The sequence below is a fragment of the Petaurus breviceps genome, unplaced genomic scaffold, assembly GCF_028583685.1.
Source record: "Petaurus breviceps papuanus isolate PSGF00001 unplaced genomic scaffold, PetGlider_PUasm1.0 174, whole genome shotgun sequence".
Lineage (NCBI taxonomy): Eukaryota > Metazoa > Chordata > Mammalia > Diprotodontia > Petauridae > Petaurus > Petaurus breviceps.
The window spans coordinates 14,719,886-14,746,289 of NW_027185761.1; the positions used below are offsets into that span (position 1 = coordinate 14,719,886).

At 41.0% G+C, this 26,404-nt stretch overlaps 2 protein-coding genes across 7 annotated transcripts in view; both read left to right on the forward strand.

The window, feature by feature from the left end:
• The window catches only part of IQSEC1 (IQ motif and Sec7 domain ArfGEF 1), a 785,306-nt gene extending 776,276 nt beyond the window's left edge, over nt 1-9,030 (forward strand). For 5 of the 6 annotated variants that reach the window (XM_069083774.1, XM_069083777.1, XM_069083779.1 and 2 more), the window contains 2 exons: nt 1,553-1,602; nt 2,910-9,030. In XM_069083774.1, the coding sequence (XP_068939875.1) occupies nt 1,553-1,602; nt 2,910-3,494 (635 nt within the window). In that variant the 3' untranslated portion in view covers nt 3,495-9,030. The remainder of the gene's footprint in view (nt 1-1,552; nt 1,603-2,909) is intronic. The other variant, XM_069083778.1, reaches the window with a different exon arrangement.
• A 15,086-nt stretch (nt 9,031-24,116) lies between these two features.
• The window catches only part of ACAD9 (acyl-CoA dehydrogenase family member 9), a 58,585-nt gene continuing 56,297 nt past the window's right edge, over nt 24,117-26,404 (forward strand). Inside the window, exon 1 of the mRNA XM_069083780.1 lies at nt 24,117-24,352. Coding sequence (XP_068939881.1) covers nt 24,182-24,352 — 171 coding nt within the window. The 5' untranslated portion in view covers nt 24,117-24,181. The remainder of the gene's footprint in view (nt 24,353-26,404) is intronic.

A 26,404-nucleotide genomic window follows, 5' to 3' on the forward strand; every position in this document is an offset into this window, starting at 1 on the left:
GAGCCAGGTAGAGTATAGAGCAAGGTCTGGAAGGGCCTTTTATCCGAGAAGGCAGAGAGAAAGATAACCTTTCTCATCTCCCAGACCTCATGTGGCTCAGACTGACTTTTATTTCAAATAGAAAGAAATGTTTCTTTGAGGAGTCAGTCTCCCTGAGTTGCTTAATTATTAAGCCTGTTGTCTTGACTGAGGTGCACCTTCTTGAGCTGCAGGAGGGCTGGGGATGGAGAAAGGGGGAAAGGGTGTACGTTTCCTCTCCTCTGGTTTTTACTCAGATTGTAAAAGCAGAGACTCCCCTCTCTCCTCAGTTAGGTTAGGGAAGGACAAGGTGAATTATTTTTCCTTGTGCTTTTTCTGACCTAAGAAAAAAAAGTGCCAAGTTTCAGCCTTCCTGTATCTTAGGTGTCTTATAGCTGAAAAGGGGAAAGATGCTGAGTAAGACATTTCACCCACTCCTTTCTCTTGGTAAGAAGGAGCAGGACCTTCTGAGTTAGGGCTTTCTAGTTCTACCTTCCAGGGGTTCAGCTTTGGGTAAAGTTGAGTCAATATCCCAGTTTAGCTCATCTGCTTCTAATTATTAAAGGCCTGAACCAGGCTCTGTCCTGCTGGTCTAACCTAGAGGGATAGACATCATGAAATTGGGTGGAAAAGGTAAGGCTAAGGGTTCAGAGGACCTTATGCAAAGGGAGGGATTTGTCCTGAGATTCCCCCTACAGATCCCTGTTTCAACAGCTACCTTTCCATCTTCCCATATGGCCAACGTGGGCCACACAAGGTGACCTCTACCCATGTTGCACGACCATGCACACACCACAGAGCTGTAACAAAAGGGGACACTTACAATTTTGACTGGCCTAGAAAAATTCCAAAAGAAAAAAAATAAGAAAATTAAGTTTAGTTTCCTCCTAACTTGTCCCCCCCAAAAGGATATATGAAATCCACTGAGGTTCAGTAGCTTCACAGAAATTTTTTCTTTTTTTTCTTTTGTTTTTTAGTTTCCAGAAAAGCCTCACTTTTCTTCCCCATCTCCTTATTGGTCCCTTGTTCCCATTTATTCTAGCACTTGGAAACTCCTCAGTTGCCTAGAAATCCTTGAAAAAAGCAGATGTAGCTGACATCTGGGGGAAGATGGTCTTTCCTTTTTTTAGAATCTGGGCAGAATTGGATTCTCCTGATTGTGAAGGTATCCCTCCTGCCCACTGTGCCCCACCCCCCTGGAGAGACTGGAATTGGAGTATAGGAGATGGTCTTTAAATTCGGGGCTGTGTCTTGTTTTTGTTTACATGTGTGTGGTTTTTTTAAACTACCTTTTTGCACCTGAATGGCTATTTGCTTCTCCACTGAGCGTCCTCCTCCCCTTGGACCCAGACGTGGGCCCCAGAGGCCTGCAGCTGGGAGGCTTCTCCAAGCTGAGCTTCTCAGTGCCGGCCCAGACCCTCCATAGTTGCGCTTAGAGGCTCCTGTAGCAGCGCCAGCTCAGGCCTAGAGAGGAAATTGCTCAGCCAGGTCTTGTGTCCGGTCTCTAACCTATGGTATTGCATGTTCTGGGCAGGGAAGCGTGGGCGACGCAGCAGTGCAGGATCGCTAGACAGCAATATGGAAGTAAGTAGGAAGCGCCTGATGTCTAGCCGGATGTGACGGTGTGCGTTTTCCAACCTTTATTTCATATACGTGTATTTTTTTTGCTCCTCTTCTTCCTATATATACATAAATATATATATGTAAATACACACACACATAGCCCTCTAACAACCTGCTTGCCTAAGATAAAGTGCATGCCTGGGCTCCTCACTCCGTCCTGGTACAAAGCTTAAAAACACAAGCGCCACTTACTGGCTTGTTTTTGATGAAACTTGGGTTGTTTTATTTTTTGTGTTTTGGTTTCAGCTAACCCCGTCTCCTCTGTTCCCACAAGCATGGTTAATGAGCACCCCCCTCCCCACCTTCCCTCTCCCACCACCAGCCCCAGCTCACAGGCCACTCCCCCTTCGTTCTTGCTACTTGGATGTTTTAGCTGACCTCTTGACTTCCATGTTCAACCATCTCCATCGCTTATTTTGGCGTTTAAACTGCTCAATGTCTGCAGTCATGACACCATGGAATTGCATAGCAGGTTGTGGGAGGAGCTAAGCCAATAAGACAGATGAATTCACTGTGGATTTCATGAGATTTCATTCATCTTCAAATCATTTATATTTACCGTTCATGTCAACTTCAGCTTGCAGATCCTTTCTTACCTTTTTTTTTTTTTTTGGTTTGTTTTGTTTTGGGTTGCATTAGGTAGGATAAAGTTTAAAACCCAGATAACTTGCCCCAAGCATAGGCTGTCCAGTATCCCACCCACGATAGCCTTTAAAAACCTGAGAAGAGCTAGAACCTCGAAAGCTGATCTGGAGCTAAGGGAACCAGTTAGGAGAGTGCCAAAGACATAAATGAAAAGAAGTGGATTTGCAAGGGAAGGGGCCCAGGTTGGAGGCAGCCCAGCTAGTCTATTTACCACACTAACCACCAGCAGCCAGAGTCCCAATAATGGTCAGCCCGAGGCAGATTTGAGTTTTCCCTTTTATATTTTTCTCAGCATCCACTTGTCAGGAAAGAATTTCCCAAGACAGCAATTTCTCTGCTCTTTAATTGGAAAGTTTCAGAAAACACTTCTCCAGAGACCAGCTCTATCTGGCAGGGTCACTCCTTCCTACCAGTGGCACCCTTTAGTTCTATTAGAGGAAGCATAGGCCAGGAGCCTGGCCTCACCCAAACCTCACCTACTATATATATATACATACATATATAGAGCCAGGCAGCTCAACTGAGGCTTAATGATCAGTTTGTTAATTTAAAAATTTTTTTTTCATTCTGACATAAATACTTGAAGATCTTTTAATTTTTATTTCTATGAATTTCCTTTTTAGGGGTCCATCATTAGCAGTCCTCACATGCGCCGAAGAGCTACATCAACCCGAGAATGTCCATCTCGCCCACACCAGACTATGCCTAATTCTTCTTCCCTCCTAGGCTCCCTGTTTGGTAGTAAGAGAGGGAAGCCACCTCCTCAGGCCCACCCACTCTCTGGCCCTTCACAGCCCCCTTCTCACCCACCAGTCATCTCCCATCAGCAACACGCTCAGCATTCGTCCACCGGGCACCACCAGGGCCCCTCCGAGGGACAGACACAGGCCCAGGTGCACACGCACCATACCCAGTACTGCCACATGCAGCAGAATCCACCCCCCTACCACCACCACCACCACTACCACCCACCTCAGCACACCCAGCACGCACACCAGTACCACCATGTCCCCCATGGGGCTCATCCCCCCCACCCACCCTATGTGGCCCATGCCCACACACCACATGCCCACCCACCACTGCCCTCATCCCACGCTGGGCACTCTGCCCACTCTGGGCACACAGCGCACCACCATGGACAGCAGTCTGCCCCTCCTCCTCCCACCAGCACGAAGCCCAAACACAGTGGCATCAGCACAATCGTCTAGATAGACTTGGGGGGGATGGGGAAGGGGGTCTTGGACCCCCCTGTTGACTTTAGCACCAGATATCTGACACAAAGGCGCACCCAGTAGGCAGCCAGCAGCATATCAAACCCAGGGTGGATTTGTTTTCTTTTTTTTTTCCCTTGGCCCTGGAATCAGACAATATGATTGAATCCCATAAGCTCACAAGGCTTGCATTTTAGGAAATGAAATTCCTTTCAATTTATCCTTGTTGGCCTGGGCTTCATTCACCTCCACCTTTGGGAGGGCCTGCGTTTGGGCCAGTCTTTGCCATCATTGGCCTTGAAATGGTGCCACCTGCCAAGTAGACGTTAAACCACCCCCAGCTCCCTTGCCCCTGTTGGTTTTACAGGCATATGAAAACCCAACCTAGAAAAGAAGAAACACACACACACACACACACACACACTCACTTTGTTTCATTCTTGCTCTAATTGACAATGGGCAAAAAATTAAGTAGACCTGATATGGTTGATGAAAGTACGTAAGTAAACTTTATATAATATAAATATATATAAATATATATAAATATACATACACACTGTATAGGTAATGTTTGTGCGTGGAAAGCAAACTTTTCAGTCCACAAAACTAGCAATATAGATTTTACAAGGAATTTCCACTTACTTGATAGACAGCATCATAGCTGAGTAGTATGTGAGAGAGTAGGCCAAAAACTTAAATGCTAGAAACAAATTTCAGATGTTTCAGTATTTTCATAGAGAGAAAGAGAAAGAGAGAGAGAGAGAAAAAAAAGTCCCCTGAGGACTTGCAAAGATCTCTAAGCAATCATTACTGAATGTGCCAAGTAACATAGCATCTAACTGTTTAAGTCCAATATTGCTTTGTATAAATCCTTATTTTATTAACAATAATATCCTAAGTAACCAGTATTATAACTGCTCTGGTATTTCAGGTAAGCAAACTAGTTAAGATGCAGTCAGCTCTACAGTAGCAACATGGGATGACCAGCTAAGCATTGGTTGTCTTTGAGTATTGGTTACAAAACTTTTAGACACTTTAAAGGCTGTAATAACTGTGAATTTACATGATCCACATTTCTTTTGTATGCATTTGATTTATTGGACCCAAAATTCCGAGTCATATGAGAGGTTCACATAAACATGGCAGAAATCTTCATCTCCAACATGAAAATGACAGACACTCATCCTCGCTTCCTTAACACCATAACTTACTCATTTTGTTCCCAATTGCAATGGGCGGAAGTCCCTCCAGAGCATTTCCAATAGGAACTGCTCTAGGACATTTCTTTTAGGATTTAGCATTATAGGGTGGTGTTTTTATTTTTAAAAATAATAACAACAATAATTGTAATTCCATGTAGCCATGTGCTAGCAAAACACCTGTTTCATCATTGTGGCCCATCCAACTTCTTAGCTGACAAGTACCCAGTACTCAGCAGGCTGAGTCTCCCCTGCCTCTCTCTCATAGTCTGGTTAGTTGCAAAAGCATCACATGAAATCAAGCTGTGCTATTGTTGCTTCTGTGTTGTGATGACGCCATCTGCTAACCCGTCCAAGATTCTGCACATCCAGATTCTATACTGAGTCAAACATGGCGCCTACTTTGTAGTTTCAGCCTTTTGAGCCTCTGCAGCTGCAAGTTCTTTACACCTAAGCGGTAGAAACAAGAGATCTGCCCCCATTGCTCCAGCTAAAATGCAAGACCCCTTTTTAAAAAAAAGGAAAGAAAAAGGGGGGAGGATAAGAAGTCCCTCTGTTGAGAAGTGGGGAAAGCACGAAAGATTTGGTGGCAGGGGCTGGTGCCGAGGCAACACCGACGAGAAGAGCAAAACCTTCTGGGTTGAAAAGTTCCTGGTTCCCGTCGCTTGGGTCGTCCGCCAGTGTGGAGGCATCTGGTGACTCCCCCTCTTTTTTGTTGATTCCTCACCTCTTTTGTCATGCCATCGCTATCACAAAATCAGCAAAACTGCAAACTGAGCACTTTGTTGTATTTGTCCTCTAGGAAGATTAGCCGTCTAGAGCTTAGCCTTTAAAAAAAAAAAAATCAATCTGCCCACTTTTGTTTTCCTATGTGTGTAAGACTTCTTTCTTTGATATCTTCTCCAAACTGCTCTTCTCTGAAAAGAGTAGCACACATGTCCTTTTGATTTAGTTTGGGCTGAGTTGGGAGGCTATCCAGTTGCCATTAACTGTTCCAAAATTGTCCCATTTACCTTAAAGTTGAACTTGTCCAAATTCCCTTGAGGCTCTCTGTTCTTGCAAGTGAAGGGATGTTATGATAAGGGAAATTAGAATTGTACTGCATGTCATCTAATGTTAATGGTGTGAGGCTACACTCTACATATTGTATATTTGCAAAATATATTGGTGTTTACTGTTGAAAATTAGTTGAAGTAAAGTGATAACATATTAAAATATGTAGGCTTTTCTTCATCCCACTGTACCAATGATAGAGTCTAATTGTAATTTCTAGGTTGTTCCAGAAAAGATATGAAACTTTGAGTACAACGTTGCTCTTTCTAAAGTGGCATTGGTAAAAAAAAAAAAAAAAAAAAAAAAATAAATTCTGTCCTCCACCACCATCCACTCCCCTTAACCAAAAGATACTTCTGCATCATGGTGCTGGGGCTGTCTTTGTTGTTCTGAGTTTTTTTGTGGTCATTTGTATCCCCAAACTGTCATGTGTGTTCTGAAGTTCTACCTACAAGGTATTGAGTCTAGGCTTTGTACTAGGGAGTTACCTGGGCCAGAAGACGATCCATTGAAAGCCGTAAGAGAAGAATTACAACTAACATGGGTTAAATAGTTATCCTTCCCCTGAAGCTTTCACAATGAAGCATCTGAACTTTTTATCCTCCTGTTTCCAATTTTACCCAAGGGTTGGGTCAACAAGGTAGACAAACTTTTGTGCCATTTGTGTTTTTCTAAGCTCAAGACTAGAAATGTTTCCTTGGGAATTATCATAGACTAAAAAGATCAGAGTTATGCCTCCTGTTTTTACTTTGGGAAGTAACAAATACCAACAAACTCATTTCCCAAAAGTCACATAGAGGTCTTTGGGATGTCATTGCTTTTTATAAAATTGCAATCCAACATGTCAGAACAAATCACAGATTAATAGCCATATGGAAACATCATCTGTCTTTGCCTTGAGTGGGAAGATAGAAAGACATTGATAAGTTGGGCTGCAAAAGAGAATTAAATATTCTCACCTTGAGAATGAGATGGCTGTTGGCATGGTTCTAGTCATGCTTATTGAAGAAGTCGAGTCAGGACACACTAGTAACATTTTTCAGATCCCATGAATTGGTGCGATCACATAATCAACAACATCATGGCAAGACCCTTAAGGAAAACAGCTGGTAACAACAACAAAAAAAATCTTTTCTGGGACAACAAATAATGTATTTGTATTTTTTTAAGTTTATGAATGAAATGTACATCAATGTAAAAAATAAAGTTCGTCCTAATATAATGTACGTCTCGCTGAAAAGTAATCAGACTTCCAGTGTAGAGTTTTTTTCCATCATCAACTGCATGCAACAGAAGCCTCTTATTTCTCATTAAAATGAGCTAAAAAGACAGTTGGCAAATATCTAAACAATGACTCTCTACATGTTGACTTGACGTTCCATATGAAGCTGTGTTTTCTACAGTTAAGCATGCTGTTTTCGTTGTAAAATACCATCGCCCTTCCTGCCTGAAAAATGAGTAATTGTATATATATTAACAACAATAACAAAGGAACCAATTGTAAGATTACTTTGAGTGAAATGGGGTGGTGAAAATGGGACCAAGTAGGAGGAATAGATAATTCTCTCAACTTGTATATAGTGTGTAAATTAGTATTACTCTTAAGTCTGCATTCATTCACTTTGAGGTTATATACAGTACCTATCTCCTCTTAAGAACCATAATTCAGCTTTGAACTGTATTAAAAATTGTTAGAGCTAGATCTTGAATGCAGACTGTTTAAAGATTTCCAAGACCATCCTGCTCAAAAGAAGCTTTTGCTCTATTGAGGCCCAGTACTCATTCATTGACTGTGTAACTCTGGAGAGGAAAGGAGTGCTTTCGTTTTAATATGCATTCTGTCTGTAAGTAGTAACAGACCCTATCAGTGTAAAACTATAACTGTGATCATGTGAAGAAATCAAATAAATCATTTAAAACTCTTTGTTTCTTAATTTTTCTAAAATATCCAGAAATTCAGTTATTAACTAGGGAAAGAAAAATATGTACATTCTTTTTAGCTGACTACTCACTGAAAACATCGGATTGACTTTGGTTGCTTTGGGGATGCTACTGAAAGTAGTTGAGACCCATGACAAATTGAATTTGTGAGTCAATCATGGCTGATGATTCTATTGGCTATGCAACAGGCAATAAATAGGAGAATACAAATGGACCAATACTTGATTTTAAATATCTTTCAACCTTGTTAACCTGCAGAAAAGCTTTAGAGGGAAATTTCTGGTGGAAAACTGTCTCAGTCTTCCATTAGAGATTAAAATGGGTATGTCATCCACAGATAAAATTAGGTTTTCACAAGTTAAAATACTATGTCATTTTATGTCATTGAACTGAGAAATGTCCATAAACGTACAGGGTTTGGGGTCGTTGTGTTGTTCTTTGATGAAATGAGGATTAGCAGGAAGATATAATTGACTGCTTTAATAAAAGTTCCTGACCAAATTTAACACCATTGAATATTTTCCTTAAAGGTTTAGTCCATATCACATTGTGGAAAAAAAAAATTGATGGTTACAGAAGAGACTAGGTATATGTAGTCCTTAAGAACTAACATGATTATAATGGTAAGTCTTACATGAAGCATGCTCTTTGTAGAGCAATGAATTCTGATCTACAAAAAAGTTTTCTCGTTGATCTCCTGTTCCTATGTTAGGCAAAAGTCAATAGTTCATACAAATTATTTTTACTCAACTAGAAAAACTTTCATATGGAAAAGTTTGAATGAAAAATTGCAAAGAAGGCAGAACCAGGAAAATAGCATACCCAAAGAACACAGTAATGGAAAAGAAAACATTAAAAGACAGCTGAAATCCTTCCTATATTGTTTCTAGAGAACAAAGGATGAAATACATCTTTCTCCATAAATGGGAAATATTGTGTATGTATCAGGCCCAGTTGCTGAGTTTGTTGGCTTGCTTAACTTTTCCTTTTTGATAAGGGAGCGTTCAATGGTTAGGAATGGGGAAAATATAAGTGTGGCTTGTTTTATTTATTATAATATATAATATTTATTATAATAAATAAATTTTAAAAGGCATCAGGAAAATGGGAGAAATCCCATGATGAAACACCCACAGTATGTTATATTGCATCTGAATAATATTTCCACCAAGCGCCTATTTTCTGTTTTTGTTACCAGTTGGCTATGAGATATTCTTGGCTCCTCTTCCTAATCTGTTCAGGGTCTTTTATGGTATAGAAGCTGTTTGTCCTTTACCAAAATGTGTTTGATCTATTTTTAATTTTTTTTCAAAGAGTTTAATAAATGTTTGTTGATTCAATTGCATCATATCTTATCAGATAATTTGTACAAGAGAAGCAGTATAAAAAATATATCAAAGATATTTATTCCTGGGAAAGAAGATAGGGGCAGCCGTGTGGTGAGAATGATAGATGGCAGCCTCAGTACTAGATTAGTACCACCAAAACATTAAAATAATCAGCTTCCTCGACACACTGCATAGGTCTTCTGTGGAGGATTTATGGGAATGAATGGATTAGAATTACACAAAATGCGGAGGGGTTACAGCTTGCGTCTATGAAGTGAGGACCAATGAAATCATAGGATCCAAGATCCAGAACTGGAAGGTACTGCACAGACCATCTAATGTAGCCTCCCCATCCCACAGACAAGGAAACAGGCACAGGCAGCTCAAGTGGCTTCATCTAGGTCGCACAGGCAGCTCAAGTGACTTCATCTAGGTCACACAGGCAAGTGTCACAGGCACAATGTGGACCCACATCCTCCAGCTCTGATTCAAGAGCCTGGGTTTCTTCCCTTGAATCACACGACAGAGAAAAAAAAATGTAGGAAAATTATACTACATAGGGATGGGCAAATAGGACTCCACACCTGAAGTTATCCATCCCCAAAATCACATTAATGGACCTTCACAATTTGCATCTGGGTAGCACGTAGAGACAGCTAGGTGGTGCAGTGGATAGAGAGCTTAGAATCAGGAAGACTCCTCTTGCTGCGTTCAGACTAGCTGTGTGACCCTGGACAAGTCATTTCACCCTGTTTGCTTCAGTTTCCTCATCTATAAAATGAGCTGGAGAAGGAAATGACAAACCACTCCAGTATCTCTGCCAAGAAAACCTCAAATGGGGCCATGGAGAGTCAGAAATGACTGAACAACAACAGAAGTGCATAGCATGGGAGGAGCTGGACTTTGGCAGAGTTATCTAGGTCTACTACTTGACTGATATAATTGTGTACTAGTCACTCCCTATTTAGCAAATGTTCAACAGTTTCAGAGGTGCTCACTCCTGTTCCCCAGAAAGATATCATAGTGAATCATTGTGGAGAAAGATTTAATGTGTTTAAGCTCAAGTATATGGACAAAGCTAAAACAATCAAGTGTGTTTTGATTCTTCCCTCTGGGATCCCTTTGAGAGATCTATGCAGTAATCTCTACTGTCCAATGTAAACATTTCATTGGTAGAAAAATCATTTTGCTGTGTAATATTGTGTTTACCCTGGATTGGCATCCAAATTGTTACCCCTTTTAAAAGCTCTGATGTAGACTACAGGGTTTCTTAACCATTTTTATGTCATGTACTCCTTTGCAAGTCTGGTAAAACTCATAGATTCCACAGAATCATATTTTGAATGCATAAAATGAAATGCATAAGATCACCAGGGAAACCAATAAGATTTAGAGAGAACTAACATGTTTTCTTTAATTGGGATATATTTCACAGTCCCCCTCAAATCTATCCACAGATCCCTTGGGTTAAGAATTTCTGGTGTAGAAGATAAAGTTAGCAAAACCAAGAGATGTCTTTGGAGTTTGTTTTCTACAAAAACTTGTCATATCAACTACTAATATATGTATCATACTTTAAGGCTACAAAACATTTTCCATGTTAATGCATTTTAATCTCAAAACAGTCTCATGAGCAAGGTAATCCAAATAGTCCTTGCTGCATTTTACAGATGAGAAAACTGAGAAATTCAATGACCTACCGAAGGTCCTACAGCTGGTAAACAGTGGGACCAGTACTAATATCCATGGATTCTGACTCCTGATCGACAATGCTTCTCTAAACTTTATGTGGGTATCTCAGACAACCAACTGCTCTCAGGGGAGGGTGGAAAATAGAGTTTAATTCAGGCTACAAAAGTTGCCATGAGTAGTAAGAAACAGAGAAAGTAGATTTTAAATGCGATTCAGATTTATGGTGTAGTAAGTGCCTTTCATTGTCTTGTTTATTTAGAAGATTTTAGAAGATTCATTCAGTCTTGATTGGGTTTGTTAACCAAAAATAAGGCAACTCAAGAAAACAAGTTGGGGGTGGGGGGGAAGGGTGCTTCACAGGTTCACAGCCATAGACAATCCTTAGAAATAGAAAATTCCTTCTAAGGAAGAAATACCACGTGTGTCCAGAAGCCATTTATTAAGCTCTTACTCTTTGACAGGCATTGTGCTAAAGATACAGAGAAAAGCAAAAACAGTTGTTGTCTTTGAGGAGTTTACATCAAAGCCTAAAATCTCTCCTCCCTACCCAGCTTAAAAAGTTTTCTGAAATGAAAGGCTAATTCATGTTCTTACTTCCCACACTGAGGTAAGACATTTTATTCCAAACTGCCATTCATTTAAAAAATTAGATGTTATACCCTTGAAAGATAGTGTCTTTGTTCCAATAAAAGGAGTTTTGGGAACCATAACATCAACCGTAACTTGTCTGAACTGACAAGTATGTGTTTATCACCATGCCACTCAAAACCGAGGAAAAGCCAAGGACCAATCGATGAATTATCAATAGTCAGAAGCTTGTCTTAATGTAACTGAATTTCATGTTTCAATTCAATTCAATAAATATTTATTAAGCCCCTCTTCTATGCAAGGAATTGTGTTAGCACTGCAATAAAGGAGGCATTTAGCCATGAATGCACAGGAGTTGGAAGAAAGAAAGTAGGGACCGCTAGGTGGCACAGTGAATAGAGCACTGGTTCTGGAGTCAGGAGGATCTGAGTTCAAATGTGACCTCAGACACTTAATACTTCCTAGCTGTATGACCTTGGGCAAATCACTTAACCCCAATTGCCCTGCCTTCCCCCCTCAAAAAAAAAAGAGGGGGAAAAAAAGGCAAACTACTATCCCCAGTAAGGTGTATCTTAAGGTATATATGGAAATGCCCCTATCAAGAGAAAACAGCATTTCCTATTCATACATCATTTCTTCAGACAACTAAAGTCTGGGCCTGGATACATGGCATTCTTGATTGTGCATGTCCAGATACAGCTACTAAACTTTTATTAAAGTGGAAAAAGGGGGATTTTCAAACTATGAGGCATCAGATAACTTGCAGTGCATATTGTCCTAGGTCTAAGAGGCTTATTTTGGGGGACTGTTGGGGTGATCAGTCTCTCCTATACATTCTTGATCACTTAGTTGCAAATACTTTCTAAATGGTTGGGTGTTCAAGCATTCCAAAAGACAGAAAACAACCTATGAACAAAACATATAACCTAGCAAGATTTATTGATGGATATTTCAACTAGATTGTTCTCCAGGGAAGAATCAAAGCTAGGTACACAGGTATTATGTCTTTTTATCCCAAATACTTCTAGAGGGAAGAGGCCTTATGAAGGCCTTTAGATCAACTCTCATGCCAAGCATAAGGTCTTCAGATAAGTTCATAGGAGATAGCATTACAAAGGGACATCTGACCTTCCCCATTTACATGAGGCAGGTGGGGGGACTAACTTTGTGTGTTGGTGATATCAGGTTCCCCACTTTGTCTTGTTTGTACTTCCCAACATTTTAATTGGAAAGCCCAAGTGTTACTTCCAATTCCTATGGCTAGTGTTTGGGATTTTTAAGCATTAGAATTCAGTGGGCAAAGAAGGAAAAAAGCAGGAGTAGGAATGGGGGGGGGGGGGGGGGGAATCTGTCTCATCTAATGGCTTTGCATTGAAATTTGTGAAACATTTTCATCTGTACGTTACCAGTACAAAGGAACCCATTTCTCCCTATACATATCTATACAGCTATGGTTTCTTGGGAATTCAGGCAAGGGGTCTCACAGGTGAGGTATATACAAAGTTATCAAAAAGTTAAAACAAAGGTGTTATTAAATTAATCCATAGCCTGAAAATAGGACTTAACTTTCCTGAATCAGTCTCTAGACCTTAAAGCATGCTACAGAGGTACAGTAAACAAGTTAATATTAACTCAGGGCTTTTGTTCTGTTTTTTATCTATTGGTCTGTCTCGCATCTATGAGATGGATCAGCAGTTTAATAATAACAATGACTGGAGCAGCGGGCTAGGTGGCGCAGTGAATAGAGCACTGGCCCTGGAGTCGAGGTCCTTAGTTCAAATCTGGCTTTAGACACTTAACATAAAAACTAGCCTTGTGACCTTAGGCAAGTCACTTAGCCCTAATTGCCCTATCTTCCCCCCTCCAAAAAACAAACAAAAAAAAAACCCACAATAGCAATGATGATGATGACAGCTAGGATACACACACACACACACACACACACACACACAGAGTACCTACTATGTTCTAGGCACTATGCTAAGTGCTTTATGAATGTCTCATTTGATCCTCACAAAATTAGGTAACTACTATTCACCTATTATCCCCATTTTACAGATGACTAAACTGAGGCAAACAGGGTTAAGTGGCTTGCCAAGGTCACAGAGCTACTACTGTCTGAGGCCAAATTTGAATTTGGTTTTTCCTGACTCCAAGCCTACTTCACTGCCAAATACAGGAGGATTGAAATATGCTTCCATATTCTACGGCCAGAACTTGGCTCTGAAGAAACACTACCTTAGATTGCACATTATATGATTGAGGAACAACTTACCTGCATGTTACACGATGCATGATGTGGGGGGGAAGACAGGGGATGGGGAGGGTTGAAATGACTATCCTGAGATAAAATTTCCACTTGTACATTCTCTGAAACAGTTGGGGGGAGAATGCTAATTAATTCCCAGTTTATGCCAAACATTATTATTCTAGCCTGGTGAACGCCAGGTTTCCATTCAGAAGAGTAATTTCCTTTTTAAAGGATGGGCATAGTTATCATCAATATTGTTTGGTTTGATGCTAGATCTCTATAGTTTGTACAATCTGTATGAAGGCACCCAGGAAGAATGGAGATAGAATTTTTGTCATCCATTTCATTCCTTTGATTCCTAGTGAATATATTTGATTAGTAACATTCACAGTCTCTGTACCAAAAATTCATGATGCAGTTCGATAGATATTTTTATTAGAGACTTTTGATGTCGAGTAAATTTTATTCTTTATCAACTCAAGCTGAGTGAGCATTACTAAGCTATTTGAAATGTAGAGTGGTTTTCAAGAATGAGCAGCTTTCCACCTTCAGTACTGCTCAGTAAGCATACCATTAAAATGAATTCCACGGCTTCTCACTTCATTATCTGGTTTGTACTCCCATAGTCAGTGGCTTGGAGAATTACAAAAAATGTTGTTATTACTTTCCAACAAATGTTAATGCCAATTGCTGAGCTCCACTGATAGAGCCTGAAGTGTTTCTCACAAAGAGGCTGAATTCCGCACTTCTCAACAATTACTTGGCCTGATTTCACTGGATGTCAGAATTATGCTGCTGTGAGGAAGGGCATGAGAAATTGTACTTCACCAAACCCTGGTCCTGACAGTCATTTGTCGAAGGATTTTATAGAAGAATATTCCATGCCAAATCTACTTAAGAAAAACTGGCATATTTGCATCTTTATGAAGTATTTCCCAGGGAGTGAGATTTTGGAGCCCTAGTTCTGGTAGCCAGCAACCAACAAATAAGGCTTGGTCTTTATTGACTTTAATGCAAGCTGCTAAATGAAAATGCCATCCAATTAATGTGATTACCTGAAATCCACATTAAGGAAACTGCTTTGGAACATCTGGAGATTTTTAGATAGGGTTTGTTTCATCAATAAACTTTTAGTAAGAATAAACTTGTAGGTGAACAATCCACAATCTGAAATAGGCTTGTTTGTTAGGAAGTTTTTACTTTCCAAATAAGAGACCAGATCAAAGATTCTTTTCTAATGTTTATTCCTTGGGTCAACTCATTCTACTTCTGGGCAATTCTAATTGTTAAGAATTCACTCTTCTTTGCTGGGGACTGAAATCTTTCAACCATGGTGAACTTTCCAGCCTCAAACAAAACAAATCTAATCCCTATGTCATATGCCAGCCCTTAGACAGAGAAGAGGGAAAGGGCTTCTTTGTTCTTGTTGGGTTATTTCAGTCCTGTCCTACTTTTCATGACTCCTTTTGGTGTTTTCTTGGCAAAGATACTGGAGTGGTTTGCCATTTCCTTCTCCAGCTTATTTTACAGATGAGAAACTGAGGCAAACAGGGCTGAGTGATTTTCCTGGGGTCACACTGCTAATAAGTATCTGAGGCCAGATTTGAACTCATGATTCTGATTCCAAGTGTGGTACTCTATCCACCATGCCACTAGCTACCCTAAAAGGCCTCTTAGTCGAGAGGAAATCAGCACAAAATCAAAGCCAGGAGTTTGGAGTGAGTACAGTATGTAAAAGGGACAGTATGGTAGGCCTGACCAGAGAGGAGGTTCTCTGTAAGGGGATTTGGGAAATGAGGTCCAAGAGGCAGGTTGTGTCCTTAAATGTCATGCTAAGGTGTTTGACCTTTATCCTACAGGCAAGAAATAACCATTGTAGGTTTTATAGATTCTAGATTATAGGAGCCATTTGAGTTCTGTTGTCAACCTTATAGAGTTTGTTCTAAGAAAGACAAACAAAACTAGGCTGCATGTTCATGTTTATTTCTCTGAAAGCCAGAGATGCATGTATGTCCATACATAAGAATGAGCTTAAGGAAAGGACAATTGAAGAGGACTTTATCTGTTCAGAGCAAGGAAGTGTTTCCTTCTCCCTCCCTTCCTGGTTCAGGATGCCTCTGTCAGACAAAATTATAATCTCCATGTGTTAACCATAATATGATAAAGGAATTTCTTAATAGGATAGAATTATAAAACATGGATATCCTAACAGGACATAACATAACAGTGTCCATAAAATAACAAGATGAGAAAAGTCAGATTATTCAAGATAATATACAGTTCAAGGCACCTGGTCCTTGGAGGAAGAATGTTTCTAGTCAGCAAATTACAGCATTTGGGTTCACTCAGAGAGCAAAGCATATCTTTTATGTCAGAGTCTGCAAAACATTATGGTAGGTTAAGCTCCAATTGGACCAAAAATGTCTTTCTCCTGATTGGTCAATCCAGGTTTTAGGCCTCTCTTTAGGTGAGGGGGACTCATTCTGGTTGGGGGAAGGAGCAAGCTAGTTTACAGTTCCTGTAATAATTTTGAAAAGGAATGAAATAATTTATGAACATGAGCTTTAAGGAATAGTCATTACATAGTTAACAATTTACATCTTCTGAGACTCCTTCCTGCTCTAAAGCCACATGACCAAACTTGAAATTTGAAAGGCAGATCTACTTGTAAACACTATCTTCAAGTTAAATCCATAAGCATGTAATAAGCATTTACTACGTGTCAGACACTATGCCAAGAGCTAGGAAAACAAATACAAGCCCAAGTAAGACAGATAGTCCCTGCCCTCAAGAAGCTTACATTTTACTAGTTTCTTAAAAAGGCAAATGAACTGAATAGTCCTACCACTGAAAATCCCTTTAGTTCTCATTAGTTCATATAAATATTATATTTTATATACACATATGTATGTATATATGTATGTGGGGTATACATACATATATGTACAGCTACACATACATGCATACAAACATTAGCCATATATAGACATTCTCTATACTAATATATACTCTATATACATTTATACTATATAATGTATACTACATACACTATATACACCATGTTTAGTATATACATACTATACACACTAACCAGATCTCAAAAAGTGACTAGGATATACACAAACAACTGCACCCCTCTCTCTCCCACTGATGTCACTGGTTGGCTAAGCTATCAATGTCACTATCAATGCTGCCATTACTAATTGACAACTCTACCTCCCCCCTCGCTTCCCATTTATCCTGTATACAGCTTGTTTGTACATGTTTGTTTATTTGTTGTCTCCCCCATTAGACTACAAGTTCTTTGACAATAAAGGACAGTCTTTTGTCTCTCTTTGTATTACCAGGACTAAGCACAGTGGCTGGCAGGTAGTGGGAGCTTAATACATTTTTGTTGACTGAATCATGGATCCCAGTCAATAAAAGGAGGTGAAGGAAAAAGATTACTAGATGCGTTTTCCTTCTCTACCCCTTCCCTAATACAGTACAAAAGAAAGGTCTTATGTGGCAGTTAGAGGATGCAACACATCTGCTACACACTGGAATGACAAGAGTTGCGGATGCCTCCAGATCTTAATATCTCCTTGTCACCTCCTGAGTAACTGTGGTGAGATGAAATCAAAGACCTTCAGCTGGGGCACAGTCATCCCTGTATGTGGCGAGGTTCCAAAATGCCTGGTGTGGTCATGGTTCTATCCTGCCCCAATGCAATACCTATTTATATATATTAGTGTATGTTGATATATTAATCTAGTATATTAATTATACACTATAGTACTGTTTATTATGATATATTGTATTAATATTGTACTTATCTATCATATTAATATTAATGTTTGCACCTATATGTGTGTATACATACACACGCACCCCTGTTGCCCAGTAATGAGTACAATGTCACTTGTAATGGAAGTGGTGGGGTTAACACCACTATACACTTTCACATTTCTTAATGTTGTCGGCAGCGTCCCCCAGAAGACATGCTGGAAATTTACTGACTGTAAGCATTGCAGAAAATGCTAGACAAGTGGGTGCTATTGTACATCTATCCGACAGGGCCTTTTTCATTCCTCAGAATATGGTGTAAATTCCAGAACGTGCTGAGAATGATAACTCAGTTATTGCATTTGTAGCTTTCTGGGAGCCTGTGCTCCGCCTCCTCTAACACTGTTTCCATAGTAACTAATGTACTTTGGGAATGAGCAGAGACCTCACAGTATAGACCTAGCAGAGTCAACAGGAGATGGAGAGATTCCACATCCCATATGGTATATATAGTCACTATTATGTATAATGTGCACACAAACCAATTTAACCCCCGTATTGTGAAAGGCTACTTCTGACATTTTAGTCCTCCCTTAGAAACCTCCCTTAGCAACCTAATGCTAATTTGCTGACCATGGGCAACTCACAATTTTTACAGCTTAATAGGATGTCACCTTCTGTAAGGCACACAAGGCAGCGTGACTGAATTCACTGGTTGTCTGACATACCTCACTGCTCACTTTGTGAAGGGTACATATAACCCATGAGCAGAATGTGAATTGTGCTCATACTTACTCTCAAATAGTGCACATAGACTTCAAAACCAGCAAGAGCTTTTGCATCTTAAAAAAATATACAGCAGCAGAATTCATAAGCAATCCTCTGTACCTACACATTTTAGCAAGAAAATCTGTGCACAAGTTCAAAATGCAGATGACAAGAGTTATATTAGCATCACAGTAAAATGAGTGTCACAATGGATAGAGCACTGGGCCTCAAGTGAGGAAGACTCATCTTTTGGTGTCAGATACTTACTAGCTGTGTGACCCTGGAGAAGTCACTTAACCTTGTTTACCTCAGTTTCTTCATCCGTAAAATGAGCTGGAGAAGGAAATGGCAAACCACTCCAGTATCTCTACCAAGAAAAACCCAAATGGGGTCAGAGTCAGACATGACTTACACAACTGAAAGACAACAACAAAAATGGAAATATATCCTGCATTTTCCAGTTAACCTTCTTCCAGATCAATAAAAGGTTTGTTGGTATGGTGAGAGTCTAGTTAGTTTTGAAAAAATATATATAATACTATGTGAAGGGGCCCTACTGTTAGAGATTATAAGGAGTTCCCACATGCATATGACTTTCTCTTCTAATAAATCAAGTTTCTACCCATGTCTTATGGAGTTGTGACTTTTGGTTAACAACTAGTAGCACCCATTTGTGACATATACTGTCTGTGTAACTAAGGGCAAGTAATTAATCACTCAATGCCTCAAGCAACTCCCTAGGATCCTAGTTTCTGATCTCTATCAGATGAGTAAGTTTTCACAATTTCCACATCTGGAGTTGCCTGTGCTGATGAAATCATAATTCCAGACTTAAAAAGCAAAAAATTAAAAAAAAAATCACATCTCGGCAAGGCCCCAGAGTATAGAGGAAAGGGCACAAGATGTAGAGTTCAACTCTTTCCCCTTAGTAGGTATGTGACTGAACAAGTCTCTTGGCCTCTGCATCAGTTTCATCAACCTTTAAAATGGGGATAATGATGTCTGTGTTATCTACCTCACAGTAAATCTTTAGTTGTCATAAGGATCTTACCTTGCTGTCGATGACCTCCTTAAGGTGGAACCCTAATGGGATACCAGAGTCAACAATTTAGTCATTCCATGTTATTTTCCAAAACTGCTATCTCTTTTTAAAATTTTATTTTAATTCAGTATTTTATTTTTCCCCAGTTACATGTAAAAACAATTTTCAACATTTGTTTTTAAAACTTTGAGTTCCAAATTTTTTCCCTTCCTCCCTCCCCCCCGCTCATTGAAAAGAAAAGCAATTTAATGTAGATTATATATACGTAGTCTAACGCAAAACACATCCACAATAGTCATGAAAGAAAACATAGACAAAAAAAAACTCAAGAAAAATAAAGTTTAAAAAGGTGTGCTTCAATCTGTTCAGACACCATCAATTCTTCCTCTGGGGGTGGAGAGCATTTTTCATCATAAGTCCTTCAGAGTTGTCTTGGATTGTTGTATTGCTGAGAACAGCTAAGTCATTCGCAACTGATCATCTTATGATATTGCTGTTACTTTGTACACAATATATTTCACTTTGCATCAGCCTACAAGGCTTTACAGATTTTTCTGAGAGCATCCTGCTCATCATTTCTTATAGTATAATAGTATTCCATCATAATCACATACCACAACTTGTTCAGCCATTCCCCAATTGATGAGCATCCCCTCAATTTCTAATTCTTTGCCTCCAGAATGCTATAAATATTTTCATACACATAGGTCCTTTTCCTTTTAGTTTTTTTTATCTCTTTTGGTATACAGACCTAGTAGTGGTATTGCTATGTCAAAGGACATGCATGGTTTTTTTAGCCCTTTGGGCATAGTTCCAAATTGTTCTACAAAATGTTCACAACTCCACCAACACTGTATTAATGTCTCCTTTTTTCCACATCCCCTCTAACATCTGTCAATTACCTTTTCTGTCCTATTAGTCAGTCTAACAGGTGAGAGGTAGTATCTCAGAATTGTTTTAATTTGCATTTCTCCAATCAATTGTGAGTTAAAGTATGTTTTCATATGGCTATAAATAGTTTTGATTACTTCATCTGAAAACTGATTATCTCTTTTGATCATTTATCAATTGGGAAATGGCTCTTGTTTTTATAAATTTGACTCAGTTCTCTATATGTCTGAGAAATGAGACCTTTATCAGAGAAACTTGCTCCAAAACTTTTTTCATAGTTACTATTGCTATTGTATTTCCCTACATCCTAGTCAACTGCCCCTTCCCCCCTGCCTCATTTTTTTTAATTCTCTGCTGCTGATTCAATTACTCCCAAGGTCTGCTCCTGGTTTGCTGTGGTCGGGCTAGGCTGTGCTTCACTCTCACCCTTTCCCGCTGACCTTCTAAGTTGTCTTTGGCATCTGTGGGCTGAGAGGCCTGGAATCTGCCACTGCTGCCAGTGATTCAGTCACCCCAAGGCCTGCTCTGGGTTTGCTGGGGCCCAGACTGCGGTCTTCTCTTACCCTGGTGCAACAAATCTTTTCTGCTGACCTTCCAAGTTGTCTTAGACTGGAAATTTATTTCACTCTGTCTTTTTGTGGGTTATGCTGCTCTGGAATTTGTTGAGAGTCATTTTTAAAGGTATTTGCAGGGGCTTGGGGGAGAGCTCAGATGAGTCCCTGCCTTTACTCCATCATCACAGCTCTACCTCCTGCAATCTCTTTTTAAAAACACTTTATGCTGGGATCAAAAAGTACTTGCCAATTTTTTCAATAAAGGAAATTTTTATGCTGTTTTTCAGTATTGTTCAGTCATCTGCACCAATGAAATGATTAACACTAGCTAATAAGGATAATGGAAAAGTACAGATCTACCTAGATAATCTACCTAATACAGGCAGCCTCTACCTATCAACATGAAATGGCAGTCATCTGGTTTACTCTATTCTGCAGCATAAAGACCTTTTTTTTTAACCACTGCTGAAGAAGTATCTTTCATAGCCTACTTTATGTATTCAGAATTTCCTTGAATTGCCAATTCACACATGGTCAAGACTAGTCGCTAATGCTATCTGGTTTTATAATTATTAATTGTACAACTTTGATCCTTCACTTCCCATGTACTGGTGTGCTGGAGTGTTCTTGGAGGATGTTAGATTATGTTCTTTGGTTAAAATTTCCCAAAATAGGAAGCTTTTAGGTAGGCTGTGCACTATGCCTCAGGATTTCTCATCGCAAACTATTTCTGGGGCATGAAGCTAGGCTGTGGTGGATAAAAGTTCAGCACAGTTCTTGCAAATGGCTACTTGGATTTGATGAATGAATGAATAGATGAATGAAGTGTTATTCTATCTCACTCTTTTCAGGATAGATTGAAACTATTCAGCTATAGATAAACAATAACAACTCTGATCTATCAGGTACTGTGAGATTTTCAAAGTATTTTCCCCACAACAACCCTGAGGGATAAGTAGTATAGGTATTGTCACAATTTACAGATGAGAAACTGAGTCCTAGAAAGGATAAGTGGCTTGCTGAGGATCACACAATTATTAAGAATTTGAGGCAGGATTCAAATCTAGGTCTTCTGACACCAGGTTCAACATTTTATACTATGCTGCCCCTCAGAAAATGAGGCATCTGAAATGCTACATAACCTACCCCCACTACCTTTTTTCTCATTCTAAGTATTGGTTATTACCTGGCTAAGGTATTTGCCACAGACTCATGGAGCCAAGTTGACTCAGTTGAGATCAGAGACTCTATGCCTTGGGTCAGGGTTAGTAGTCATCTCCAAAGTGGAGGCTGGTGCCCCTGAAAGGTCATGGTTCAAACCTAAGGAGTGTGTGATCATTCATTTGGTGGGTACCAAGATGAGTCAGATCCTATTGTAGGAAACAAAAGAAGGAATTCTGTTTCCACAGGCTTAAAACTGTTCCCAGCCTTGAGAGATAACAGAATGTAAGTCAGAGGTGACTGGTTCTAGTCAGAGCTGCGACCTAGCAGAACCAGGCTTCTGATCAGGTAAAAGGTGAAAAGCCTGTACACATGCTTAAGGAATTGTTTGAGGGGGAACTTATGAGGGAGGAGAACATGAAGTAAGAAGTTCAGGAAGCTGCATCTAGCCAATGGAGAGCAAGGGGGGAAATTCAAATCAGGATGGTTATAAAAGAGTTTGTAATTGTCTTGAGGGTGTGCTTGCACATGCTAAATGACCCTTTTCCACAAGAGGTTAGAGATCATATCACCCATCAAATAATAACATGAAATAAAAATATTTTTTTTCTAAATTCACTCATGACCAAGTAGAATTCTTGGTAATATTGGTTATTTCTAACACTATCCTTCCTGTGTGATGACTAAAAAGGTTCTGAAGAGACATAATTTCTGGGTAATTTAATCATTTTATTAATGAGGCCAGCACATTGTTAATAAAAGGATAGCCACTTGTGCCTCTTAGACCAGAGACAATTGTGGCAGCAGGCTCAGGGCTTATATGTTCTTTTGGAAGAGGAATGGCAATCATCTCTGGTTATCACAATAATAGGTAGGCTATATTAAAATGAGGGGCTGAGAGTGACATCATGTCACCCTTGTACAGAGAAACTACTCTATACCCAGACCACTCCCAACCTTGGGCCATCTCTTCAAAGAATGTAAGCCCCACTCTAATCAGAGCAGAGCACAATAGCTACCCTACCAGGGTGGGGTCTTAGTCCAATATCATCTGAAATGTTCTTCAAGAGACTGAACTTCTAAAATCAGGACTTTATAAAGGGGGAGGGGGGAGAAGAAGAGACTCTGGATCTCTCCAAATCATTGGGTATGAATAATCATTTCTCTCTCCTGCAATGGCAGAGTTTGTCTCTAACACAACTGTTTTAGCTTTATCTCCTTCTGCTGTTCTGGCTCCTGATCCCCCCTCTTTTAACCCTGGGATCACATCTCTGAAGCTGTGGTGTCAAACTCAAATAGAAGGTGGCCACTAAATCACATAAGGATTCCTGCTGGCGTGTGTTAACTTAGAATATAATCATCATCTACGTTCTACTGTATTCTTATGATGTTGAATATTTCCCAGTTACATTGTAATCTGGATCTGGCCTTGCTTTGGAGCATCGTAGCACCTTTGCACTACAGGACTTTCCAGGGATGGTGGGGGAATTCTTCAGCAGAGCAGTCCTTTACATTCAAGCTCCTGGTGGAGTGTTCTTTTAAAGATTGTTGATTGGCAGATAAACAAAATGTATACTAAAGCAGTTAAGGAACAGTTTGCTTTGAGTTTTAACTTTGAATTGTTTGTTGAGACAACACCGTGTGGTGACTAGCCGAAAACCTTAACACGTAGTGGGGATGGGAGTCTACCCAAATCACTTAACTTCTCCAGGCTCTAGAATAAGAGTTTTAAAAAAAAAAAGTGTTTACCTGCATTAGTAGGTGACCCGGGCCTGCCTGTCAGAAGCTCAGTCTAGCGAGGGAGCCTGCTCACAAAACCCTACTCAACCAGGGAGATACAGGCAGGATAAACTGGAGATAATCAATAGAGATCCACAACTCTCCATCTCCCGACCTGGTGCCTTTGCACTGGCCGTGCCCCCCGCCTGGAATGCTCTCCCTCCATTACCACTGCCTCGAGCTACCTTCAAGCCTCAACTAGGTGCCCCCTTGGGCAGGAGGCCATTCCAGCTGCGAGTGCCCTCCCCACTCAGATCGCCTTCCCTTTACACCGTAGGCACCTCAGAGGAACACAAGTCACTGACATGCGCCCTAGAGAGACAGCTCCTCGGGGGCAGGGGCTGGGTGGCTGCGGCCCAGCACAAAGGGGGCGCTTCATAAACGTAGGAGCAGGACCTCCAGCTCCTGCACCGCTAACCCGCAGGCCCGGGGCATCAAACTCTACTAGGGAAAAGAGGGGAAGAAGGAGGGGGAGGAGGAGCAAAGGCTGCGCAGCCGCAGTCCGAACCACGGCAGGGAGGCGGGAGGAGGGAGGCAGGTTCCGCCTGGAGCCCGCCGCAGCTAGTGATGCCATCAGGAGGCGTCTGCTTGTGACGTCATCGGGGCGCCCGCGCCTCTCTCGGCCCCCTGAGAACCTCTCTGTGGCAGCTTGGGAGCCGCACGCGGAGCGTCATGAGCTACGGAGGCATTCTCCTCCTGCGGGCGGCAGGGGTGGGCTCCCTCCGGGCCCTAGGCGCCCTCCTCCCGCAGCCGCTGGCGGCGGGCAGCCTCCGGCGGTCCCTGCGCACCGGCCCGCGGTGCCAGTCCTACGCCAAGGATCTGTTCCTGGGGAAGATCCAGAAGGTAACGGCCGCTCCGCCCCCGCCCCCGGCTCGGCAAGTGGGGAGGGGGCGGGCCCCCCTGTCAAGCCCTGGCGTTTGCCAGTTGTGGGAGCCCGAGCCCATCGCTTCGCCTCCCTGAGCCTCGTCTCCCCCATCTGTAAAATGGGCAGGGCGGAGGCAGCGGCCGGGCCTGCGCAGCTCCCGGTTTTAGCCCGCGCTTGCCGCTTCGGGGCTGGCGTGGTGCCAAGGCTGGGCCCTCCCTTCCCTCTCCGGGAGCCTCTGGTACCCCGTAGTCCGAGCGATCCCCAAGGTCGAGGTCACCTCCAAAGCCTCTGCACCGGACCCTGCCCATCCCCCAGCAGGGGCAGCTCTTAGAGACCTTGGACCACAAGACCAGCACACAAGTCGTTATTGTCCTTACCGAAGGGCAGCATCTTCTTCAATGATCTTAAACATTCGGAGCAGGGCTCCGTGGGGTCCATAGGCTTTGCCAGACGCCCCAGAGATGAAGAGCCTTGATCTCCTTTTAAAAGTGGGGAGCCAGGCTGGAGAGAGGTCGCTTTGTAAATTAGCGTTGGGTCTGACTCCTACCCCATCCCACTCCGCTGACAACCACAGCAGCAAACGAGTTCAAGCCTCCATTGCCAGTCACTGTTGGAGAAGTCTCTGCCTCCTGTCCGCTTTTAATCCATCCCGAGGATGCTGCCAGATAAAAGTTCATTAAGTACAGCTTTAAGCTGTCCATTTTTTAAAATCTATTCTAAGTATAGTGCCAGATAAATCTTAATCCCTGGTCTATAAAATCTTTAAATTCATCATCTTGCTGACAAAACCTTTAGTGGTTCCCTAAAGCCTATTGATTATATACTTTTTGCTTAGGTGACTGAATCTATGTGAGTGTTAACTCCTTCCAATCAAGGTGTAATCTGTCCATTCCCTATAGTCTTGTCATACATGAATCTTGTGCATGTCTTCCCAGGATTTTTAACATACAGGTGCCAATTGCAGCAGCTTAGGCTGTTCTTCTGTTGTCCTTGACTCCGAAGAAAACTTAGACATCATCTAGGTCAACCTTTTAAAGATGAGAAAACTGGGGCCCAGGAAGGTTACTCATCATCAGAGGTTAAGTTTGAGCCCAGGTCTAGAGTCACTACTAACAAAGGGTTAGGACAAGGCAATTTGACATGAAACCTTCCCTAAATTGACATCAACTCATTAAAGACTACTTTCTGGATCTAGGCATTAAACTAGTTCCAAATCTGAATAAATGTATAATCATCTAAAATGTTTAATCCAGTCCAGAGGTGTCTAACTCCACCTGAATGCTGCAAACCACATTAAATGTAATTGGGAAATGTTAAATAAAAATAAAATATGGATACTATTAATTTGTGATTTTCTAAGTCAATATGTGGCCATAGGGTTCCATTTCTGTTTGAGTTTGACACCACTGATCTAGCCCATACCACTCCCACCTTGGCCACAAGGCTTGCATAAAGAGACTTTGTTAACATACTTTGTTAAAGGCTAAGTTTACTATACCAGTTAGGTGTTGCACTAGATAGAAAACTCTGACTGGAGTCAGGAAGATGTGAGTTCAGACACTTACTAGCTATGTGACCCTGGGTAAACCACTTAACCCTGTTTGCATCAGTTTCCTCTTTTGTAAAATGATCTGGCAAACCACTCCAGTATCTTTGCCAAGAAAATCCCAGATGGGGGTCACAAAGAGTTGGACATGAAGTAAATGTCTCAACAACAAATACTATGTCCATGGCATTCCTTTGGTTTATCATTTTAGTTGCCTTGTCAGAAATAGGACAAGATTAGTCTGTCATGATCTGTTCTTGATAAAGCCTGGACAATTTTTAGTGATAATTGCATCTTAAATGCTCACAAACCAACTCTTGTAATGGCATTGAAGAATTCTTCCAGTAATCAAAGTCAAGCTCTCTGGTCTGTATTTGACAGATCTCTCTCTCTGTCTTTGTGCTCTCTCTCTCTCTCTCTCTCTGTCTTTGTGCTCTCTCTCTCTCTCTCTCTCTGTCTTTGTGCTCTCTCTCTCTCTCTCTCT